General features: G+C 39.7%; 1 protein-coding gene across 1 annotated transcript in view; it reads left to right on the forward strand.

The window, feature by feature from the left end:
- cacna1bb (calcium channel, voltage-dependent, N type, alpha 1B subunit, b) overlaps positions 1 to 20405 on the forward strand; it is a gene marked incomplete at both ends in the record, with an annotated part of 175415 nt that overhangs the window by 89945 nt on the left and 65065 nt on the right. Inside the window, 9 exons of the mRNA XM_083930413.1 lie at positions 269 to 358; positions 2471 to 2692; positions 2789 to 2901; positions 3010 to 3122; positions 5038 to 5169; positions 15791 to 15863; positions 16150 to 16267; positions 18062 to 18129; positions 18293 to 18399. Of these exons, the coding sequence (XP_083786539.1) occupies positions 269 to 358; positions 2471 to 2692; positions 2789 to 2901; positions 3010 to 3122; positions 5038 to 5169; positions 15791 to 15863; positions 16150 to 16267; positions 18062 to 18129; positions 18293 to 18399 (1036 nt within the window). The remainder of the gene's footprint in view (positions 1 to 268; positions 359 to 2470; positions 2693 to 2788; positions 2902 to 3009; positions 3123 to 5037; positions 5170 to 15790; positions 15864 to 16149; positions 16268 to 18061; positions 18130 to 18292; positions 18400 to 20405) is intronic.

The raw sequence follows: 20405 nt of genomic DNA on the forward strand, positions 1-20405 counted from the left end.
AAGAAATTTTGTGTGTTCTGGAGACACCTACTGTAGCAGGAACTACCACAGAGGAGGTTCTGAGTCTTTTGCCAGATGTTTATATGTCTGTCGCTGTCTGTGGCCATTGTCACTGTGTCAGCGCCTCGGCCGTCTAAGAGAGATACATAAATGGGGGTTGACTTTAAAAATGGTGGTGGTCGGACACTGAAAGTAGGGGTGTAGAATGATATTTTAAGATTAATTTATGATATTTTCCCCCTTCCTTTCTGTGCTTTTCTTTTTACAGTCCTGAAACGAGGCAAAGCCAAGAAAGGTAAAAATGACCTGATCGGTGCCGAGGAGGGGGAGGATCCTTTCGCAGACATCTCCTCTGTTCGTAAGTCTCTTTATCCGCAGCTGCCAGCACCTCACCTCTGACCTTCTCATGCTGTCTGTTCAACGAGTCGACCTTTACAGTAAAAGCCTGTCTTCTACAATGAACATAACCATGCCCTCTGACTCTCTCCATTTAGCAGATTAGTATGCCATGTCACCTCCACAGTATAAAACATGTTGTAAGATATTGCACGCAAACTCACAAATGTACATTACAGAAGCGGAGACAGTTGCTTCTCCTGGCTGTAGAGAGGCATATCACCTTGAGGGAAATGAAGTCTAATTAACTTTTCTAATTAGACTATTACATTAAAATAGGGAGAGAATCACCTGCAGCATATTAGAATTAGACTTTTTTTTTTTTTTATATTAATGGACTTCATGGTCCCACACAAAGACAACATGTAATTGCTTGTCTGTGGGTTGGAAATGAGCATAAGCATGGTATTTGAAACCACTTTGTTGCCTCCACCACTTTTTTTTCTATCTCATCTCATACTGTTTCCCGTAAAATTAAGTGCCAAGGGAAAAGATGCACAACACAGTCAAATTTTGTCTCTCATCTCACTTGATTCACACATGATGCCTACAGAGTGCTGCACGACACAGATGTATAAGGTGCATGTTTTTTAATGAGCAGCTGCAAGGAAAGTGTTGGATGATTTTACTCTTCTTATTAGTTAAGTTTTGGCCACAAGCATCTTTCAGTGCTTGTCAGCAGGAGTGGAATGAATCCCTACCCAACTATACTGTTACAAATTTGTCTGTAAAACCTTGAGCTCCTTGAGCTGTAATTTTCCTGTAACTAGGTAAGTCATAATTGAAGCTCAATCTCTGCAAACAAACACGTGTGGGTGTTGCACACATTTTTGCAGTTTCGATGACCCGAGGCACAAGTGCGGTTCTGGTGAAGCTTGGGAAAGCTGCCAGATAAAGAGGTCGGAGCAGCATGGACACGTCATTGTTAGAAGAAAAATAGAGCAACATCAGATGGACATACGACAAAACTTGGCTGCAGCACTGGAAGCCCTGGAAATACCCCCAGCACATAACTCACTGTAAAACCACAAATTGGAAACAAGACACTACATAATAACATAAAGTAATTTTTTGTTTTTTTTGTTTTTAATGTACTAGTAGGTGTTTTTTTTCCGTTTTGGACCGAGCCTGGCTAGTTGTTTCCCTTTGCTCCCACTCTTTATGCTAAGCGAATCTAAGCTAACCACCTCATTAACGTTTACTGTACAGACATGTTAATGGTATCAAACTCATTTTAGCTGCAACTTAACATCTTATTTTTGCTGGTTTAACTCCTCACTTTGCTGCATTGATGTACAAGTGCACTCCAGGGTGTGGATCACCATGACATCACTGTTGGATGTGTTAAGAGGTCCAACAGGCCTAGTGTTAATATATCACTGTATATATATATATATATATATATATATATATATATATATATATATATATATATATAAATATATTTTTGTCTTGTTTAGTTCTCCTAATTTTGGGGCAGTCTGTTGGTGCAACTAACACCCAATAAAAGCAAATGTTATTTGTCCAAAATGAGTTATAACATCAGACGAATCGAAAGACATTTTGGCAGTCCAGGCTATTTGCTATTTGTTGTTACATTTATTTTACATATGGCATTTCTTCTATCCAGGTACAACATATACCCGTTGGGTAGGTTAACCACTTTTAATTTATGCTACCTGCAGACGGTCACACCATGGATAACAGCCCAACGAAGTTGGAACATGCAGTCTCATCACAATATGATTTCATCAGACCTTATATCTACGTGGTAGGATCTTCTACATAGGAAATGAACTTAAGTTTTGGCCAACGATTCCCGAAAAAAAGTTTTTTTTTACCTTGCCTTTCAGGGCTCCCGTAATTTCGTCAGAGCACAATGAAAACTGTCTGTACACATATGCATAAGCTTCATAGTGTATATTATAATTAGGTGAGTGAGGAGATGATTGGGGTGCTGCTCTTTGCAGTAGCAGGAGGAAAACGAACACACTGTGATTTACTGTGGCAACTGTGAAACAGTGACAACGTGCTGCACACATTTCCTCTCTCACCTCTTCATCATCGCTTTCAGCTCCTCCTGGCTCTCCGTTTGGTCGGGCCAGCGTGAAAAGCAGCGGTAAGATGGACAGCTCCTCTTACTTCCGTCGCAAAGAGAAGAGGACCCGGTTCTTCATCCGCCGCATGGTGAAAGCTCAAAGCTTCTACTGGATCGTTCTGTGTCTGGTGGGCCTCAATACTATGTGTGTGGCCATAGTCCACTATGACCAGCCCGAGTGGCTCACAAGGGCCCTCTGTAAGTTACACACACAAATGCACGCTCATAGGACCCACACTTATTGATGTTCTTGCCTATAAAACTATTTTTTTCTTGCTTTTATCTTGCAAACAGACACAGCAGAGATTGTGTTCCTGGGTTTGTTTCTGACTGAGATGACCTTGAAGATGTACGGCCTCGGAGCGAGGAATTATTTTCACTCCTCCTTTAACTGCTTTGATTTTGGGGTAAGTAAACGCTCAACATCCTGTCTGGATGGTCCAGCCGTGTTTGGCTGATTGAAACAGCCAAATACAGCAGCAGGTGATAACTTTATCCTCTGCTCTCCTCTCCAGGTGATTGTGGGAAGTATTTTTGAGGTGATCTGGGACATGATTAAACCAGGAGCATCGTTTGGTATCAGTGTGTTGCGAGCCCTGCGACTGCTCAGGATATTCAAAGTCACCAAGTGAGTTCAATTCTCATCTCTTCAACCCATAGCACTCATTGTAATTTACAAAAAGATCTTCTCAGTAATCAGTCACAGTAGTGCACGCACGCGCACACACACACACACACACACACACACACACACATACACACGCACGCACGCACGCACGCACGCACGCACGCACACACACACACACACATATATATATACTGCTGGAATCAGCACCACTCAGGGCTTCAGACTAACTCATTACTCCTAATTTTTAGAGGCACAAGCAAAACAATTTAGGCGCACACCTTAAATTGACCCAATTATTCACAATCATCCCATTTTAATTATAGGGCCTTCTAATCAATGCTTTAGTGATGAATAGACAACAACTTTCAGAAAATTACAAATTATAATTTTATTTTAAGGTCACAAATAAATAAAAATGAAATAAATTACATTTTAATTTCAGGATGCTTAGAAAAAGGAAATGAAACAAAAGCGATGTGTGACCTTCCTCTCATCATTATCAAAAATACATATAAAATACCGTAAATATGCAGTATTACATTTTGCTGTTATTTCTACCTCATCCGCAGACTTACTGTTACTTCTTGTCAGCAAAAGGCTGTGGGTAGGGGGCGATGCACTTTCGTTGGTAACGGTCTCGGGATATTTTGTGTTTTAAACTGTTGCTGTGTTTAATCAGCATATCTTGTTTGAATTGTGTAAAACCTGTTGCCAGCATGTTTTGGCCCACATGGACAGCAAAAGATGCAGTTCCTTGTGTTATTTATTTTGCAAACCCGAAGCCAGTTGTATTCCTTCAGTCGTTCCTCTTGAAAACAAGAATTTTTCGCTTTTTACGACTGAAATTTACATCTGGTTGCACATGCACCCATCAGGTGCAAAATTCAGTCACACTCTCAAATTTTTGATTTACCAATCACAACTCCAGTTTTTGAATGCTCTCTGTTATAAATCTGTGGTATCAAGCCGAGATAACGCTGATGACATTGTAAGAATTATGTTTCATAGGCTCGATCCTACTGTTTATGACTAGGAAACTAAACTTCACGTCTAAAACGGATGTATAAAATTGAGTGCAGCTTTGATTACTTAACAGTACGCGCTGTCAAAGTTAAACCAAATGTAGTCTTAAGCTGCATTCATACCAGGCACAATGGACGCGATGAACGTTTCAAGATTACAATCTGATCAAGTGGCACGATATTCGCGTTTATTGAGATTAAATTGCAGCCATCGTGTCTGGTCTGGACGCAGTTTTACTCATAGGATGTAGACTGTGCATATAAGCCTGTCACTGGCTGTCTATTTCAGACAGTATTATCCTCCCCTTTCGCTATCTGTCTTTTCCAGATCCCTGTCACTATGTGAAATAACAAAAACCTTCAAGCTATAGCAACCTACACACAGGCTTCACCTCTAGGGCACCGATGATAAAATTGTCATTTCTATCAGTCAAAGACACATTTTATTGCCAGGGCTCGCCTCACCCCATCCAAATGTTTTACCAAAACATTTTTAGACACTGACCTAAAGAAACTTATTACAAACACATCTACATCAAAAACCCCAAATATACTTCTTCTTTTTAAATGCTACATTTTGGAGATGCAAGGTTTTGATGTTGCAGGAGCTGCACTTTTTCTCAAGGCACTTTTCTCTCTGAACTGACAATCCTATTAGTATTTGATGGCAATCCTTTTATTTCATTAGATTAGCTGTAATCCTGTGATTCACTGACACTGACAGCTGAAGACCCTGACGCATTGATTTGTTTTATACCACCTACAGCTCATATTGTCATTTTTTCATCTCGTTCCTCCTCTCTTTTGGTTGTTTCTGTCTTTGTCTGAATCTGTTCTTTCCAAAACAAAAAAAGTCATATTTCTGTCTCTGTGTCCTTGCTGCTTCCTCTCAGATATTGGAACTCGTTGAGGAACCTTGTTGTTTCCCTCCTCAATTCCATGAAGTCCATCATCAGCTTGCTCTTCCTCCTCTTCCTCTTTATCGTGGTCTTTGCTCTGCTGGGCATGCAGCTCTTCGGAGGACAGTGAGTATATCTTTCTAACCTGTCCTACTCTCTGATCGCTCTTTCCTCTTTCTATCCATCCATTCAGCACAGACACACATGTACACACACACACACACACACACACACACACACACACACACACACACACACACACACACACACACACTCACACACACACACACACACACACACACACATCCTCTACTCTTCTCCTCTATCTGTCTCTTCACCTGACCCTCCTCCCCGTCTGTGATCCCTGGCCCGGCGTGGCGGCGGTGACAGACGTGTTGACGCAGCAGGTAGCTGGCAGAGCAGCAGCAGCAACTGTGGCCCTTTGATATAACTCTCAGCAGGAGCTGATGTTTTCTAATGGAAGGAACACCTCATGATTCTGGGCTGGCTGCAGTTAATCAAAGGCTTGGCATTCAACCCCATCTGACTCAGTTTATAAACACACACACACACACACAGACAAACACACACACACACACACACACACACACACACACACACACACACACACACACACACACACACACACACACACACACACACACACACACACACACACACACACACACACACACACACACACACACACACACACACACTGTACAGTCTCTCCACACAACAACAGTCTTTATATATCTGTGTAGTTCTTCATTGGTGTATATTTGCCCTACCAAACCTTAGGTAGACCTTGCAGTATTTTTTTAAGTTCTCAAGAAAATACATTCTTAATTGTATACCTAAAAGCCCCTAAAGTATAATGCCAGCAGTTTATTCAGATTACCTCTACCACTTTATTTGGATGTAAAACTGAAAGTTAGCGCACCTCAGGAGCTGGTGTTAGTTATCCCTCATTGCACAATAAATCTATGTGCACAGCTGCAGTAAATGCAGTAGGTCAAAGTTGAACCAGGAAGTTGATGTGTAAGCATAGATGGATGTTTAAAAAGGACCATTTCAGCAATTAATTCAGTTTGCCTTTGTTTTTTCTTCCAAATTATGTTGCTAACCTGTATTATAACCTCTGTGATTTTCTGACAGTTCTTGCCTGAACAGACAGAGATCAACTCTGGATCTCATGTTATTAAATTATGGACAAAACGATCCAAGTTTGGGCGACTCACAAGAGACAGATATTAAAAAAGAATGCCCAAAATGTATGCAGCAGCAGCTGACTTTAAGTTAGTTTAAAAACCTGATTGTATTCGGGGTTAAGGGCGGTTTCTTAAACACCATGTATCACCATACCCCGGGTAAAATCAGAGTTTTCATACCCCAGTTAACAGACCTAGAGAACTCCTTCAGATTCCCGATTCCTGCATGGAAACATTGTCTCGGATTATTATCAGGTTTCTCAAGTGCGCATGCTCCCCACTCTGCTGCAGTGATCTTTGACCCAGACTTACAATAAACCAGGACACAACGGCGCCAAAAACAACATTAGAGCGTTACCTTTAACCCGAGGGAGGACTTTGCAACGGCAAGTAACATTACTACCAAGAAGACCTGTCCGTTGCAATTCTGTCCAAAAGTGGGCCGTTTTGATTTTTTTTTTGATTTTGACAAAGGTGAACGGGAAAAAAAGCCGTATTCAGTCCAGCTGTATGTTGGCGGAGTGCCACCTCCTGTACCGGAGGTTGAATTAATCTTTCATTTTCCCATGTAAACCCCTGTCATGTGTACATGGGGAACGTCAATAATCCGATCATTCCCTTAACCAGGGTAAGGCCATTTTTGGGTTACTGCTGTGCATGTAAACGCACTTTCACTAGAGCCTTTCTCTACCCTGGGAATCCAGATGCACCGTTAGCATATTTCAATTCTCTCTGCAGCTGCCTCTGGGCACGCTCCGTTGGAGCTCTTTAACTATGTCAGAAAATCCAGATTCATCTATTATGGGCGGGCGTAGACAAGAAGACAGTGATGTGCTGTCAAAGTCGGCTGAATACATCACCTTGTTCATTGCTCTGATTGGTCACAGTCGGTCGTAGTGCATTCCAATTGCGCGCAGTGGTATTTTGAAACGGTGCATTGGTCCCGCCCCTTAAGTTGGTAAGGTCTAGGCTACCCTTCTAGAAAATGGTGAACAAAATGAAAAAGCTTTCTGTTTTTCTAGTGTCTAAACCAAAATCTCCCCCTAATCATCATCAGGGTTATTTCTTCAACTGAACTTGATGTATAAAACAGGTGGAATGATCCTTTATACTTACACTAATTCATGTAATAGTTTGATACACGCTATATGACATATGTTTTACCAGTTTAGGGGTTGTTTAAGTAAATTGTCCCCTTATCTTTCAAATCAAAGGAAAAATAACCCTGATTGTTTTATTGTTTAGCCTTGTTTTTTCTGGTGGAAGCTGTGCAGCCATGTTTGCTAATGTAAGCCTACTGAAAGTTAGAATTTTGCTCCTAATGAGCATCAAATATCTGTACTTGAATCAAAGAGTCACTCAATTACAAAGATTGAAATCACTGACCTCAGATGGTTTAAGCGTGCACCACTGTCACCAGTGTGTGTGGTTATCTGTTGTCACCGCAGTGGAAGGTAGAGTACCTTCTTAGATGCAATGCCACTTTAACATGAAGTCACATCTCCTCAGACTGATGGCCTTCACAAACAACACAACTAGATGTCTTTGAAGCAGCAGGCTGTTGCCATGGCACCGAGCCTTACAACTGTCTGTACCATCGTTAGCATCACTTTAGTCTCTGGTGATCGACAAGTGTGAGATGAGTCTAACATCCACATGGTGCCAGCCGAGCACATCAGACCGGTCTACATTTTCACCTTAAAGTCTAATCTACAAAGGGTGTCAATTAAATGTCAGTCTTTTGAGCCAAGAATCATTGAGTAAGTAAGCACTCTACAAATCGTCCCTTTTTGTTTTTAGAAAATGTTGAAGCCAAACTAAAGAAAACCCAATCGTACCATAGGCAGAAAATGTCAATAGTTTGATGAAAAATAGGCTTTCAACGCAAAATAGAAGATTAAATGTATTTTTAAGAAAAAGATATCCTTTGTAATATTCCAACTGTATTTTGGTCCCAGAGATTATGTTCCTGTTCTCACACCAAAAGTAATCTCCTGGTAAAAGTGTGAGAATTGAACGATAAAACAGTTTGAGGCAGGGCACATCTCCCAGCGGAGACTCATAGGACATCCGCAACTGTTTGGAAAAAATATGTGATAAGCTCAATGAAATTGTTCAGGATTTACTGTAGTACAATAACAATTTTTTTCTGTTCACTGCTTTGTAGCTAAAGTGCAGACCTTCTTTGTTAATTAACTCTGACTTTGTCCGACACAGGTGAGATGGCATTTTCTATTTTCAGTTAACTACTTTAAATTTTAAAGACTAATAAATAAAAAAAACAGAGAGATTAATCTATAATAAAAAAGTCCATCCAGGACAAGATATAACACAAATTCAATCAATCATTTTAATGTTTGCAGCTTTTGCAAACTGGAAGAATGTCAGTTTCATCAATCACTATAGATTTTGCATACAAATAAGAAAATTCAGAAACTCTTCAACAAAGCCATATTTAATTAAAAAAGAAGCCTAAATCTTAATAACTTTTCTTCCCCAGACCTTGTTTTCTCAGGCAGCGCTTGTCCCCAGAGTTAGTGTATTGTCATCAACAGGTTTGTATGATATCTTACGAAAAAGTCATGCTCAAAAATTGGTTTGATATCTAACAAAATATGACTTTCTATTTAATGCAATGAAACAGTGACCGGAAGCGGAACACAACAGTTACGATTAACAAACAAAAGGTGTCGGTTAGGTTCAGGCACCAAAACGACTTGGTTAGGATTAGAGAAAAGGTTGTGGTTTAGCTTAGTACTTCGGAACTCCAGTCCCCCGGATGAAAGTCCTGTGACCTACCACTCTAAGCAGAGATTAGCGGTCTAAATACACACAAATTGCTGTTATATGTACAGTGAGCTAAAGCTAGTTTTAAGTCTCCTTCAAAAGAACAAAATGCTCATTAGTAAAAAAAAAAAAAAAATGTAAAATAGATGCTATAGTAGGGTATGTTTTAGGGTGGGGCTACCTTGTGATTGACAACTTGCTACCTTCATGCTGTCCCATTTGAGTGTTGTCCGTGTTTACGCCTTACATCCTCTTTCACAGTGTGTTTTTAGTTCATGAAAGTAAATTATTACTATTTTGGTCACCAAAAAATGTCATGTTGTACTAAGAAACACAAGACAAAATGCCAAACTGAAGGCTTAAAAAAAAAAATCACAGCTGCTATGCCCATGTCTTATATGCAGTTTAGACTGTGCTCTTAGATTCACGGCTAGCTAACTGCACAGGCAATCGACTAATGGCAGAAATGCTTCAAATCCTAATCTAATTTTTGTTACTTGCATCTTTTTAAATTTTACTACATGAAATATTACACACATTAAGCACAGTCTTTGGAAAAGCTGCTGTTGTTTCAGCCATTTGGGGTCCTAAATAATCACAGAGATCCAGCTTAGACTGATTAGCACAGCCCTGGTAAAACAGTACAGTGGGCTGCCTCTTTGTATTCGGACCCTTTCTCAAATTGTAAAGCCAGATTAATTTCTTGATTTATCAGGTTGCAGGATGTCATCTGTGTCCTGATTCATGTCACAGATCCAATGCTCAGCAGTTTCTTCTCAATATTATATGATACCACCCTTATCTCCAATCAACTTGAACATGCATGTCTGTCCTAATCTGTTTAATTCACCTGTACAGTGTGAACCTGCTGCTATTGTTTAAATGATTAGATCTGGGGAGGGTAAGGGCACGAGCGTGTGCAGAGTGTGGACGCACATTCTTGTTTTCCGGATTGATTTAATGAAGTCCCTGAGGATGACGTATGGAAGTCAAGCAGCACGCTTCCAATCCCTATTATCAGAGTAAACAGAGCTCAGTGCACACAGCAGCAAACCTCCGCCGCCGCTCCCTGCACTGGGTCTGCTAATCCTCAAGGAAGGAGGAGAGCGTGGGGGAGAGAGGAGGAGATGGGAGAAAGGCAGGAACGGAAATAACAAAAGGGAGCAAAGGAGGGGAGAGGGAGAGGCTGAGGTGAAATGGAGAAAGTGCAGGAGTTATGAGCAAGGGTTGGAGAGGGAGGTTGCTGATGGATGATGCAGTAATGAGATAGAGAGGGACAAAGGAAGAAGGAGAGAAGCATGGGGAGAGAAAATATGATGACATACCAAGGGAGAAGAGGCATATTGAATCAGTTGTCCCTCCCCCTTCTCCCCTTTCTCTTCCCTCCCACCCCCATCCCCCTAATACATGTACAGTAAGCATTAGAACCAGACTGATATATGCTGGTTAATATCGTCAGACGATAGTGGGTTTTCAGTGATTGATCGCATGGCCAAAAGTATGTGGATATACATTACAGCCATGTGTTACAGTTGTACATGTCATTCAAAATGGGGTCTCTGTAACTATAACGACCTGGCTGTGGGCACAAGCGCGCTGTCTTGTTGAAACAGGAAAGTACTTTCCTTCAACAGTCAGCTATTATCTTATAGTTACTCTAACTTCCAACTCTGATGATAAAGTTTGTAGTTGAGCTGTAAAAATATATTTATACAGTATATTTATACATGTTTGAGAATTTTGTTAATCTCAAATATTGATATTAGCCTAAAAAACACAGGATCGGACATGGTGTACATGCCTACAGTAATCACACACACACACACACACACACACACACACACACACACACACACACACACACACACACACACACACACACACACACACACACACACACACACACACACACACACACACACACACACACACACACATCACAGGATCTGCTCTGGGACAGAAAAAACAGCTGTCAGTTGGTCATGTGTTCCCCATCCTCTCCTCATTTTTAAAGACCCTTCTTCTTCCTACATATGTTCTTTGTCCAGGACAAACACCCTTTTCTTCTCTCTTGCTCCACTGACTGCTTTAGCTGACACATCACATAATTTGAACGATATGGTTGTTAAAAAAAAGTGTGAAAGACAGTTCTTTCATTCCATACAGCAAGTATATGAAATTCAATTCAAAATGTAAACCTTTCAATCCATTTGAAGGCCCTTTTGTGGATCCATACTTATAAATTGCTTTTTGGAAATATTCAATGAAATATTACTGTATAATTCATAAACTCTTTCATGTATATTCATAAATTGTGTTGTGTAGGCTAATACCAACTGTATTGTGATCATTCTTTTTGTCAGCCTGTGTTATCCAAAACCACTTTTATACACCTTGATATCAAAAGATATTCAAGATGGAAATAAATGCTCATATTTTAAGTTTGACTGTTATCAGACAGTAAATTGTATCTCAAGCATGTTAACTACCCATGTCTGTTCTTGTTTGCTAAGAAAGATTCAATGGGCTCTATTTTTGTGACAGTGTGTGGAACATACTGGACTTTTTTGCTAGCAGGTGCACATAGAGTAATTTTCTTTCTTTCTATACCTGTTTGGCCTTATACAGTTTACTCTAATGTGAAATAGCTAAAGTGCAAAGTGTCATAGCTCAAAGAACGGTGCTTTAACCAACTTTCTTTACAAACGTTGGATTAGAAATCGGTGATGAGTATGACAGTTGTCACGGCACTGTGACAAACTGGATATACATGATGATGGGCCAGCACAGCAGTCCAGAATGTCTCTATGGTACAAACATGAACTGTGACTGAACAAAAGTTCTACTTTTCAGACAGAAAGTCTTTAATTATCTGTCACAAACCCATTTCATTTAATATCACATTTTTTTTCTTGAAATTTTAAATAGGAATCTTGAATGATAGTCCACTGTGAAGCCCCATTCTTAAGTACTTCCATGAGTCAGTGAGAGTGATATGGGTACAGTTTAATGTCTTAATGGCAGCTGTCACAGCTGATTCATTGTAACAAAGGTTTCTCCTTAAAACAAAATGTAATTTCTATCTTTTTTTTTGAGGTAGCTGAGCACAATAATACTTTTTAAACAAAAGAAAAAAAACTGCTTTGACTACCACACCTACTGATAAAATGTTCCTCCCCAATCTTTTACACAAATGATGCACCAGGGTTTCTGCTGACAAAAACATCAACAAGAAGCTCCATGCCTTTTAGATTCATGAAATATGGTCTTTATTCCAGTTTGTGCGAGGTGTCATTGCGTCATAAAGACAGAGCCCACACTAGAATCTCAGGCCACTTCTCATCAACACCTCGAATTTCTGGAGTGTTAAAAGGTTTGATTGATTGAGGCAAGAAGAACAATTGTAAAATGTTAAATACACAGACAATAATTCCTCTCTTGAATCATATTTTCTGTCAAATAACACCCACATGATGTCCTAGAAGTTGAAAGAATTTCTCCTCGTCATTTCCTACATATTGTTTAGCAATACTTACTAAGGCTGATTTCTTAAGTGCTTTCAATATAATGCTAGACAAAAGTAGAAAGTCCTGATTCAGAAAAGTTGAGTTTGATGCAGGTGAAGTCACCTGTTTTCACATATTTAAAGAAAAAAAATGGAAAACTATCAATCATTGTTTTTTAACTCTCTTTAGCCAGGATGCTGTAAACCAACTCAACTACTTTAACAATTGTCGTCACAGTACACATTCAAAATACATTTGCTACACTTGCAGTGTAGGTTATTTTGAGTTCAATGACCAACCCATCTTTACACATCTCTGTGTCATTCTCTCATTGTCTTCTTCAGTTTCAAGACCATGGATTCAGGTTTTGGCAGGTTTGTTGGGTCACTTGGGGGCTTTCTAAAAAGACTGCAATCCTTTGTGTAGAAAGTGTGCATGTTTTATGATTAAGTTGGACCCTACTGTTAACTTTCACGCAAAATCCCAAATTATCATGGAATAAATCTGCAGCCATACATCTTAGTTAATTTGACTGCAGTGAGCTTAATACCCAACGTGTTTCAATTTTGTGTAAATTCAGTAGTATTGGGTTCAGATAGATGAATCCACTTTGGATCCAATTTGGTTAAATATTCAAATTAATTGACCTTTGTGTCTTTATTTATTTGATAGCAGGTTTATTAATTGTGTGAAACAAGGTGAAAAAGATTACACTAACAATATAGTGCAAGTATTTCACGTATTTCACATTTGTGAAGACAAATTTCATCCATTCATTCACTCTTAATCTGTTTTTTTCTGACATTGTGTTTTCTGGCAATGTTTTTTCCTTGTGTCAATGTGTGTTCAACTTTCCATTCAGGAGTGCTGTTGTGTTGAGCCCAAAACATACTGGCACTGTAGGATTTCTGTCGACAGGTGCTCAAGCATCGATACCCCCAGAAATGAAATATCCAGTAGCTATCCAGGCTACTTTGATTTTCTTCTCTTGTCAACTGATAGCAGTCTTTTTCTGTGGTGGTGTAGCTGTCACAGCGGACAAGGAGAAACTCAAAACCCAAATCCTGACAACATTCTCAGTAATGATGAATATATATATAATGAAGTCCTTTCAGGTTGGACAGAATTCTGCTCTATGGGTATGCAGATCAAAAGAGGAGAAACCTCCTAAATCTGGGCATCACTCCAGATTTACTTAATTTGCTTGATATTAAATGGTTAATACTCCCTGTGGGTTTTTTTTACATGCTGAATCTCAGTGCCTGATTTTTGTGCATGCGATGTGTCACGATTCAGCCCTGAGCTGCAGAGGCAGTGTGTTTTGGACTTGAAAGTTGGAGCCATGGCTGGTGTTTCCTGCTGCTGCACGTTTCTCTCTCTCTCCTTCTGTCTCAGTCATTATCAATACAACAAAACTCCCTTCATCTATGAATACATTAGTCTGTACCTGAAGCTGTGAAGGAATCTGAAAGTCATTCCGCCATGCTTGTGTTATGCTTCTGTCTTTGTGGGGACTGAGTTTTAGACATGTTTTGAAGGTGACGACATTTTGTCTGCTTCTTATTTCATTCATTCAAGGGGCTGTTATAGGGTTATTTGGTTAGTTTTAGGGTAAAGGTTAATATTGGTTACAGCAGAGGCTAGGGTTAGACAGTTTGGATGGAAATAACTTAAGATGGGTCTTATTTTTGTGGTTTTTGCCATCATTTCTATCAGTTTTGATAGTTTTGGACTAATTGTAATGTTGTTGTTGCATTCCTAGCAATTGGAAAGGTTATCAGAAAATTTTACTCAAGTAAAAGATACAGTTCTTTTAAATACATTTTACTCAAGTAAAATTACTGTATAATTAAAAAGACTGTATAACCACCTTTAGGCTTCAAAACATTCAAATATCCACATGCACTAGAAAAACAACATTGCCGCAGAGCTTTATGTTCAAACCAACAATAGATCCCTTTTCTATAGATTTTGCCACCTGTGTTTATTAATTAGAAACAAAAAGCTTTCCTCAGTGTAGCACAGGGTTTATCATGACTGGGAAAAAATGGGTTTAATGATAAACCTTAATATACTGATAACTATGCTGATTTTGGTCACTATAACTGTGATATAAAATGTTCATACCATTTCATCTCTAATCGTGACTTTTTCATGTTCATCCTCAAATGAACGGGGATGCTTAAAATATTTAAGGAAAGTAAAATTACAGACTTTTTTTACAGACCCATTGCTTGACCTCCAGTATTGCTGCTGCAGCTTTCTCGATAACTGCTTATCCAAACAACTGTACACAACACTGCGCTTCCTTGGGTCCTGTCATGACATAGTTTTATCTCCAAGCAATGCTAGAATTTATGCGTAATTTGCTGACAGCTAACTACTAGGATCTAGGCTAATTTCTTTAACAAAAATGACATCACTTGTAATTTTTGAGTTTGCTGCAACGTAACATCTCCAGTCTCTCTTTCTTCATCTGGTCTTGAATGTACTGTAAAGAGTGAGGGAGAGCTAGCTTTACCCAGCATGCCATTTGATGGGGTAACAGTTAATGCTGGACCCCTCTCAATACACTACACAGTGTGTACATTATGTTCAATAGATCTCAAAAGCACACACTTGACTTTGCACTTCCTTAGGTCCTCAGTAATTAACCGACCAAGTTTGAAGTTGATAGGATGAACAGCTATTAAGAAAATCAAAAGACAGACAGGCAGACAAACACAGACTCATTCCATATTAATTAGACATTCAAAAAGTTATTTTCAAGGTTAGAAATAATAGACAAAGCTACAAAAATAAGATCCGAATTGTAATAAGCTGGAAGTAAGCTTTTAGTTTAGGGGCAAGGGAATCAGTGAAGGTCTTCATGAGTATAGAAGTACAACTCAGTGTGGGCGGTATTGTGGATGCCAGTATAGACAATATAGATATAGAATAGACAACAGTATAGACCAGGTGAGAGAGAACAAAGGATGCAGCTGTGACTCAAGGTGTGGTCGTGTCTGTTTTTTGTGCTGTGTCATGTTTCTCATGAGCAGAAACATGAATTGATGCTTCAGTTCGGCAACAGGCTTCTAACATTATTAATCCAAGTAATGTTTAAAATCAATAAATCTACTTTTCCCGATATCTTCTCCTGAACTGCAGGTAGCTGCTGTTAAGATGTGACTGGGACAACAGTTTTCTCATATTATTTTTTTCCCTCTCCTTGTAATGATGTTCTTATTCTGATTCTTTTAGGTTTAACTTTGAAGATGAGACACCAACAACAAACTTTGATACCTTCCCAGCGGCCATCCTCACTGTGTTCCAGGTAAGACCCCCATACACACACCTGCATACTTACCTGCACTTCACACTGTCTGAATAAATGAGAGAATATTGCCTTCATGGAAGAAGAAAATTTGTTATCAGGCATTTTAATTAGAGTGAATGACTGGTCTGTGTAGCTTCTGTCCCCTAATGAGCTTGCTGATAATCCTTCAATTAGTCTGTGCTCATAACCTTTCACTCTGTAAAGTAATTTAATTCTACGCTGTGAGATTTGCAGAAGCTTTACCACCCGCCCAGCATCGTTCTGACTCTCTTGTCTTCCTCAGATTCTGACTGGCGAGGACTGGAACGCTGTGATGTACCACGGGATCGAGTCTCAAGGGGGCGTTCGCCGCGGCATGTTCTCCTCTGTCTACTTCATTGTCCTCACGCTCTTTGGAAACTGTATCCTCTTTGACATCTCGTTATCAAAACTGCAGTGTCTTAGAAGGAGCAGGATCAACATGTGGAAATAGTTTTTTATTTAAAATGGTGTTCCTTTTTCTAGGTGTGATCAGCTCCTCCCTTTCTATTTTGCTTAGCATTGAGGGGAAATTGTGTCGATGAACATAGTCAAAATCAAACAAATATTTACTTAATTTTGGAACTTTTAATATTCATACCATAGATTCTAGAAACTAGAACTAGTAACTTGGTTTAAATGTTTTGGTTGTTTTTTTTTAGCTAGGTCACATCCTAAAGTTGAAAGCCCCACGAAAACAATTGAAACCAATTGGCAGTCTTCAGGTCTAAAATGTGATGCCAATGCAGAAGATTCAAGATTCAAGATTCAAGAAGCTTTATTTATCCCGAGGGAAATTATTTTGCAACAGTTTCAATACAAAGGCGGAAAAGGATCAGAGTAACAATAAGCATAAACATAAATCAAATCAAAATAAAGCTAACGTCAGATAAATCAAGCAATGAACCAAGTGTGACAGAGTGCAACAGACGTCGTGGTTAAGCGTAGGTATATACAATATACAACAATACGCAGCGTGCAGTTTAGCAGCATATTGAAATGAAGAAGAAAATCACCCTACTTCTCACTTATAGTAAAATGGACAATAAAGCAAGGTATGCTTTAGAATATGGCTACCTTGTGATTGACAAGTCACAACCGCAGTGTTGTCTGGTTTGGAAGTCCATGTTTTCAATTTAGGACTTTGACCCTCTGTGTTTTCAGTTCATGAAAGTTAATTGTAACATTTTGGTCATCTAAAAATGTCTTGTTCAGCGTTCAGTTGTAAAGTGGAGTCAGCTGTTCAATTTTGCACCTCGCTAGCCAAGCTAGCTAGCTATTGTAGTGACCATATTGGTTAACTTAGCTCCACCCACTCATCCAAGTATGGTCACTTCTGGTTAAAAAAAAAAACAAGTGGCACAAGCGTTACCTTGCACATCATCCGAATTATTGGGAATACTTGAGATCACACAAGAATCGCGTTCACATGATACATGAAAATCCATCTGGTAAATGCGTTTGTGTTATAGCCAGAAGTCCACCGACCAATCAGCGTCCTGTGAGGAGCTACTGGCAGTTGAGGGGGGAGAGGGAAGCGTGGGGGTGATGATGACAGGAGATGTGACTGGTTCAAAACAACTCCCAAAAAGGTTAGCTTACATGCTACAAGAGCGTCAGTTTTGTCAGAACCGGAGAGTTTTTCTTCAATGAAAGAAGAGAATGGCACTGAAGGCTTTTCTTGAGGGAAATATTTTCTCTCCTCTCCTCATTGTCTTTGACGAGAGTTTGATAAACAAATAGCTCATCCAATCACCTGCCATGTATGTTTTGAAAGCACCCGCTCTTTCCCAATCAGTTTCCAATGAGGTCTTCTCAGATGGTTCTGTGAAACAAATCAAATGACGAGTCAGGTTAGTCAAGTGAAAAGGTCAAAGAATCATTAAATCAGATAGGAGTTATTTCTCAACTTAAGGAAGTTGTTACTCCTCATTCTAAAAGTGAGAGCAAACCCTTTTTTTTTTTTTTGACAAGTCAGGACTGATTTATTACTATGAGATGCACAGTAAATATGGATCCTTAACTGCAGTTGGGGTAATATCCTGCAGACTGATAGATGTACCAATTCACATTTTTAGGCCCTACTCCTAGTTTAGTGGGGAAAGAGGTACTTCATAATTCATCACATGATATACACTGTACATCTGTACTTTCTCCTGAGTCCTGTTGTTATTCAGACACCCTCCTGAATGTCTTCTTGGCTATCGCTGTCGATAACCTCGCAAATGCACAGGAGCTGACTAAGGTAGGCTCCCTTAGATGTTCTGAATTATGTATTTGAAGACACATCAATAACACATAGCAATATATATTTTGCAGTTTCTCTTTCTTGAAAAACCCTGCATGTGCACAGGGCATCGAAATGTCGTAAAAGCACTATTTCATGTCTTTGTTCTCATTGGCTAAAGGATGAGGAGGAGCAGGAGGAGGCAGCCAATAAGAAGCTTGCCCTGCAGAAGGCTTTGGAAGTAAAAGAAGTCAGTCCGATGTCAGCAGCCAACATCTCAATAGCTGCGTAAGTTTCCAATCATCTCTCTCCTCTGACTGCAGCTGTGTTCACCCATAGTTGAGATAAATGTCAATTTGTCATTATGTTGTCCTTCAGTATGTTCTTCCCTTTCAGTGGGAAATGTCTGTGCGTATATGCAGACTTGTTTCATGTACTTTCTACTCATTTATTCCCACTATAAGAGTGCTCCTGCAGTGTTATCTTGTGTATTACACCCCATTGTCTGCCTTCTTTAGCAGTAGAAGCAATTAAGAAAGCTTCAGTCAATAATTAGTTTCCACCAGGTACTTATACTTTTTTTCTTCATTCAATTATTTCACAAACACAAGCCTGTTTCCCCCTTAAAGAAAAAATCTACATCTTAAAATGTTATTCAATGTTAAACTACCAGAAACATGCAAAATGAGTCTCATGAACAAGATGATAGAAAATCTTGATCTTCACTGTCAGAAGTTCCCATCTTCTTTAACATTGTTATAACAGCGATGTCTTTATATAGCCATATACAGTAGCTCTTGTCATGTTTAAGCTTTTGAACCACCCCCTCCACCACAAGCCTGTGATTGACATTCATGGGGTCTTCTGTCAATGCAGAAATTAATTGTGCCTCCAAATTCAAACTATTTTTATAGCCTAGATGAACACTGAAATTATGAGTCTGTCATGAGAAAGCTGGTGGTAAAACAAAGCATTTTCATTCTCCGGTGATTAGTGATTTATAGCTGCATATGTATGATGAGGTTAAAATGGCCCTTCTTTTGATACCCATGTGCTCTGTTAATGTGGGGGGGAAACAATGATAACAAAACTACATTAGATCAGATTTTGTGTTGTGTAATCCTCGGCAGTCCTTTGTGTGATGTGTAGTTTCACACAGCCCCTTATTCATTTGACAAAGTGATTATCTTTGACTCACACTCGTTTCCTAATTGTCAGACTGTACAAAATGATCAGGAGCCAGTTGCACCAGCTGTTAAAAACACAGCCTGATTCAAACATATATTTATTGAGTCGAGTTTTACACATGGTTTAGCTTGCTAATACTTAGACTTAGACTTGTCTTTATCGATCCCTTTGGGATGACTCCCGCAAGGAAATTGAGTTTCCAACAGCTAACAAAACACGAGGGAGGTATAAAAAATACAGTATAGGATAACCAATAAACTCTTAGCTAATTAAATACAGAAAAAAACAAACAGTAAACAATGAACTCTTAAATATATATGAAGTAGATGTAGTAGTATTCACAGAATATTAAATCAGATAAGTTTAATGTAGAGGAAATGTACAAGATCAAATATGTATGACTGTATATGACAGAAATGAGCAGTAAGATTAAATTATTGCACTTAAGTGGTGGATTAAGTTATTGCCCAAAGAAAAGATTATATGTGTCCAGGTGTGTAAGAGTAGATTATTAATTGCCCAGTTAGCGGCTCCCACTTCTCTGTCCTCTTTATTTCCTCCTCCCCCCGAGTGAGGAGTTGTAGAGGATGAGGCCTGAGGGACAAAGGAGTTCTTGAGCCTGTCGGTCCTACACTTGGTCAGGAGCAGCCTTCCACTGAACAGGCTCCTCTGGGTGCTGATGACGGTGTGCAGGGGGTGGCTGGCATTGTCCATAATGTCCAGCAGTTTGTCCAGTGTCCTTCTCTCTGCCACTGTCACCAGTGAGTCCAGTTTCATGCTGACCACAGAGCCGGCCCGCCTGATCAGTTTATCCAATCTGGAGGTGTCCTTCTTGGATATGCTGCCCCCCCAGCACACCACAGTGTAGAGGAGGACACTGGTGACCACAGACTGGTAAAACATCCACAGCAGTTTGCTGCAGATGTTGGAGGACCGTAGTCTCCTTAGGAAGCACAACCTGCTTTGTGTCTTCCTGTACAGGTGGCCTCTGTGGGTTGTCCAGTCCAGCCACAGCCCGAGGTATTGGTATAAGTCCACAGCCTCCACCTCAGCCCCCTCTAGCAGGACTGGTTGCGGTCTTGGTCTGGACCTCCCAAAATCAATGA

The sequence above is a fragment of the Echiichthys vipera genome, assembly GCF_963691815.1.
Source record: "Echiichthys vipera genome assembly, chromosome: 16".
NCBI classification, from domain to species: domain Eukaryota; kingdom Metazoa; phylum Chordata; class Actinopteri; order Perciformes; family Trachinidae; genus Echiichthys; species Echiichthys vipera.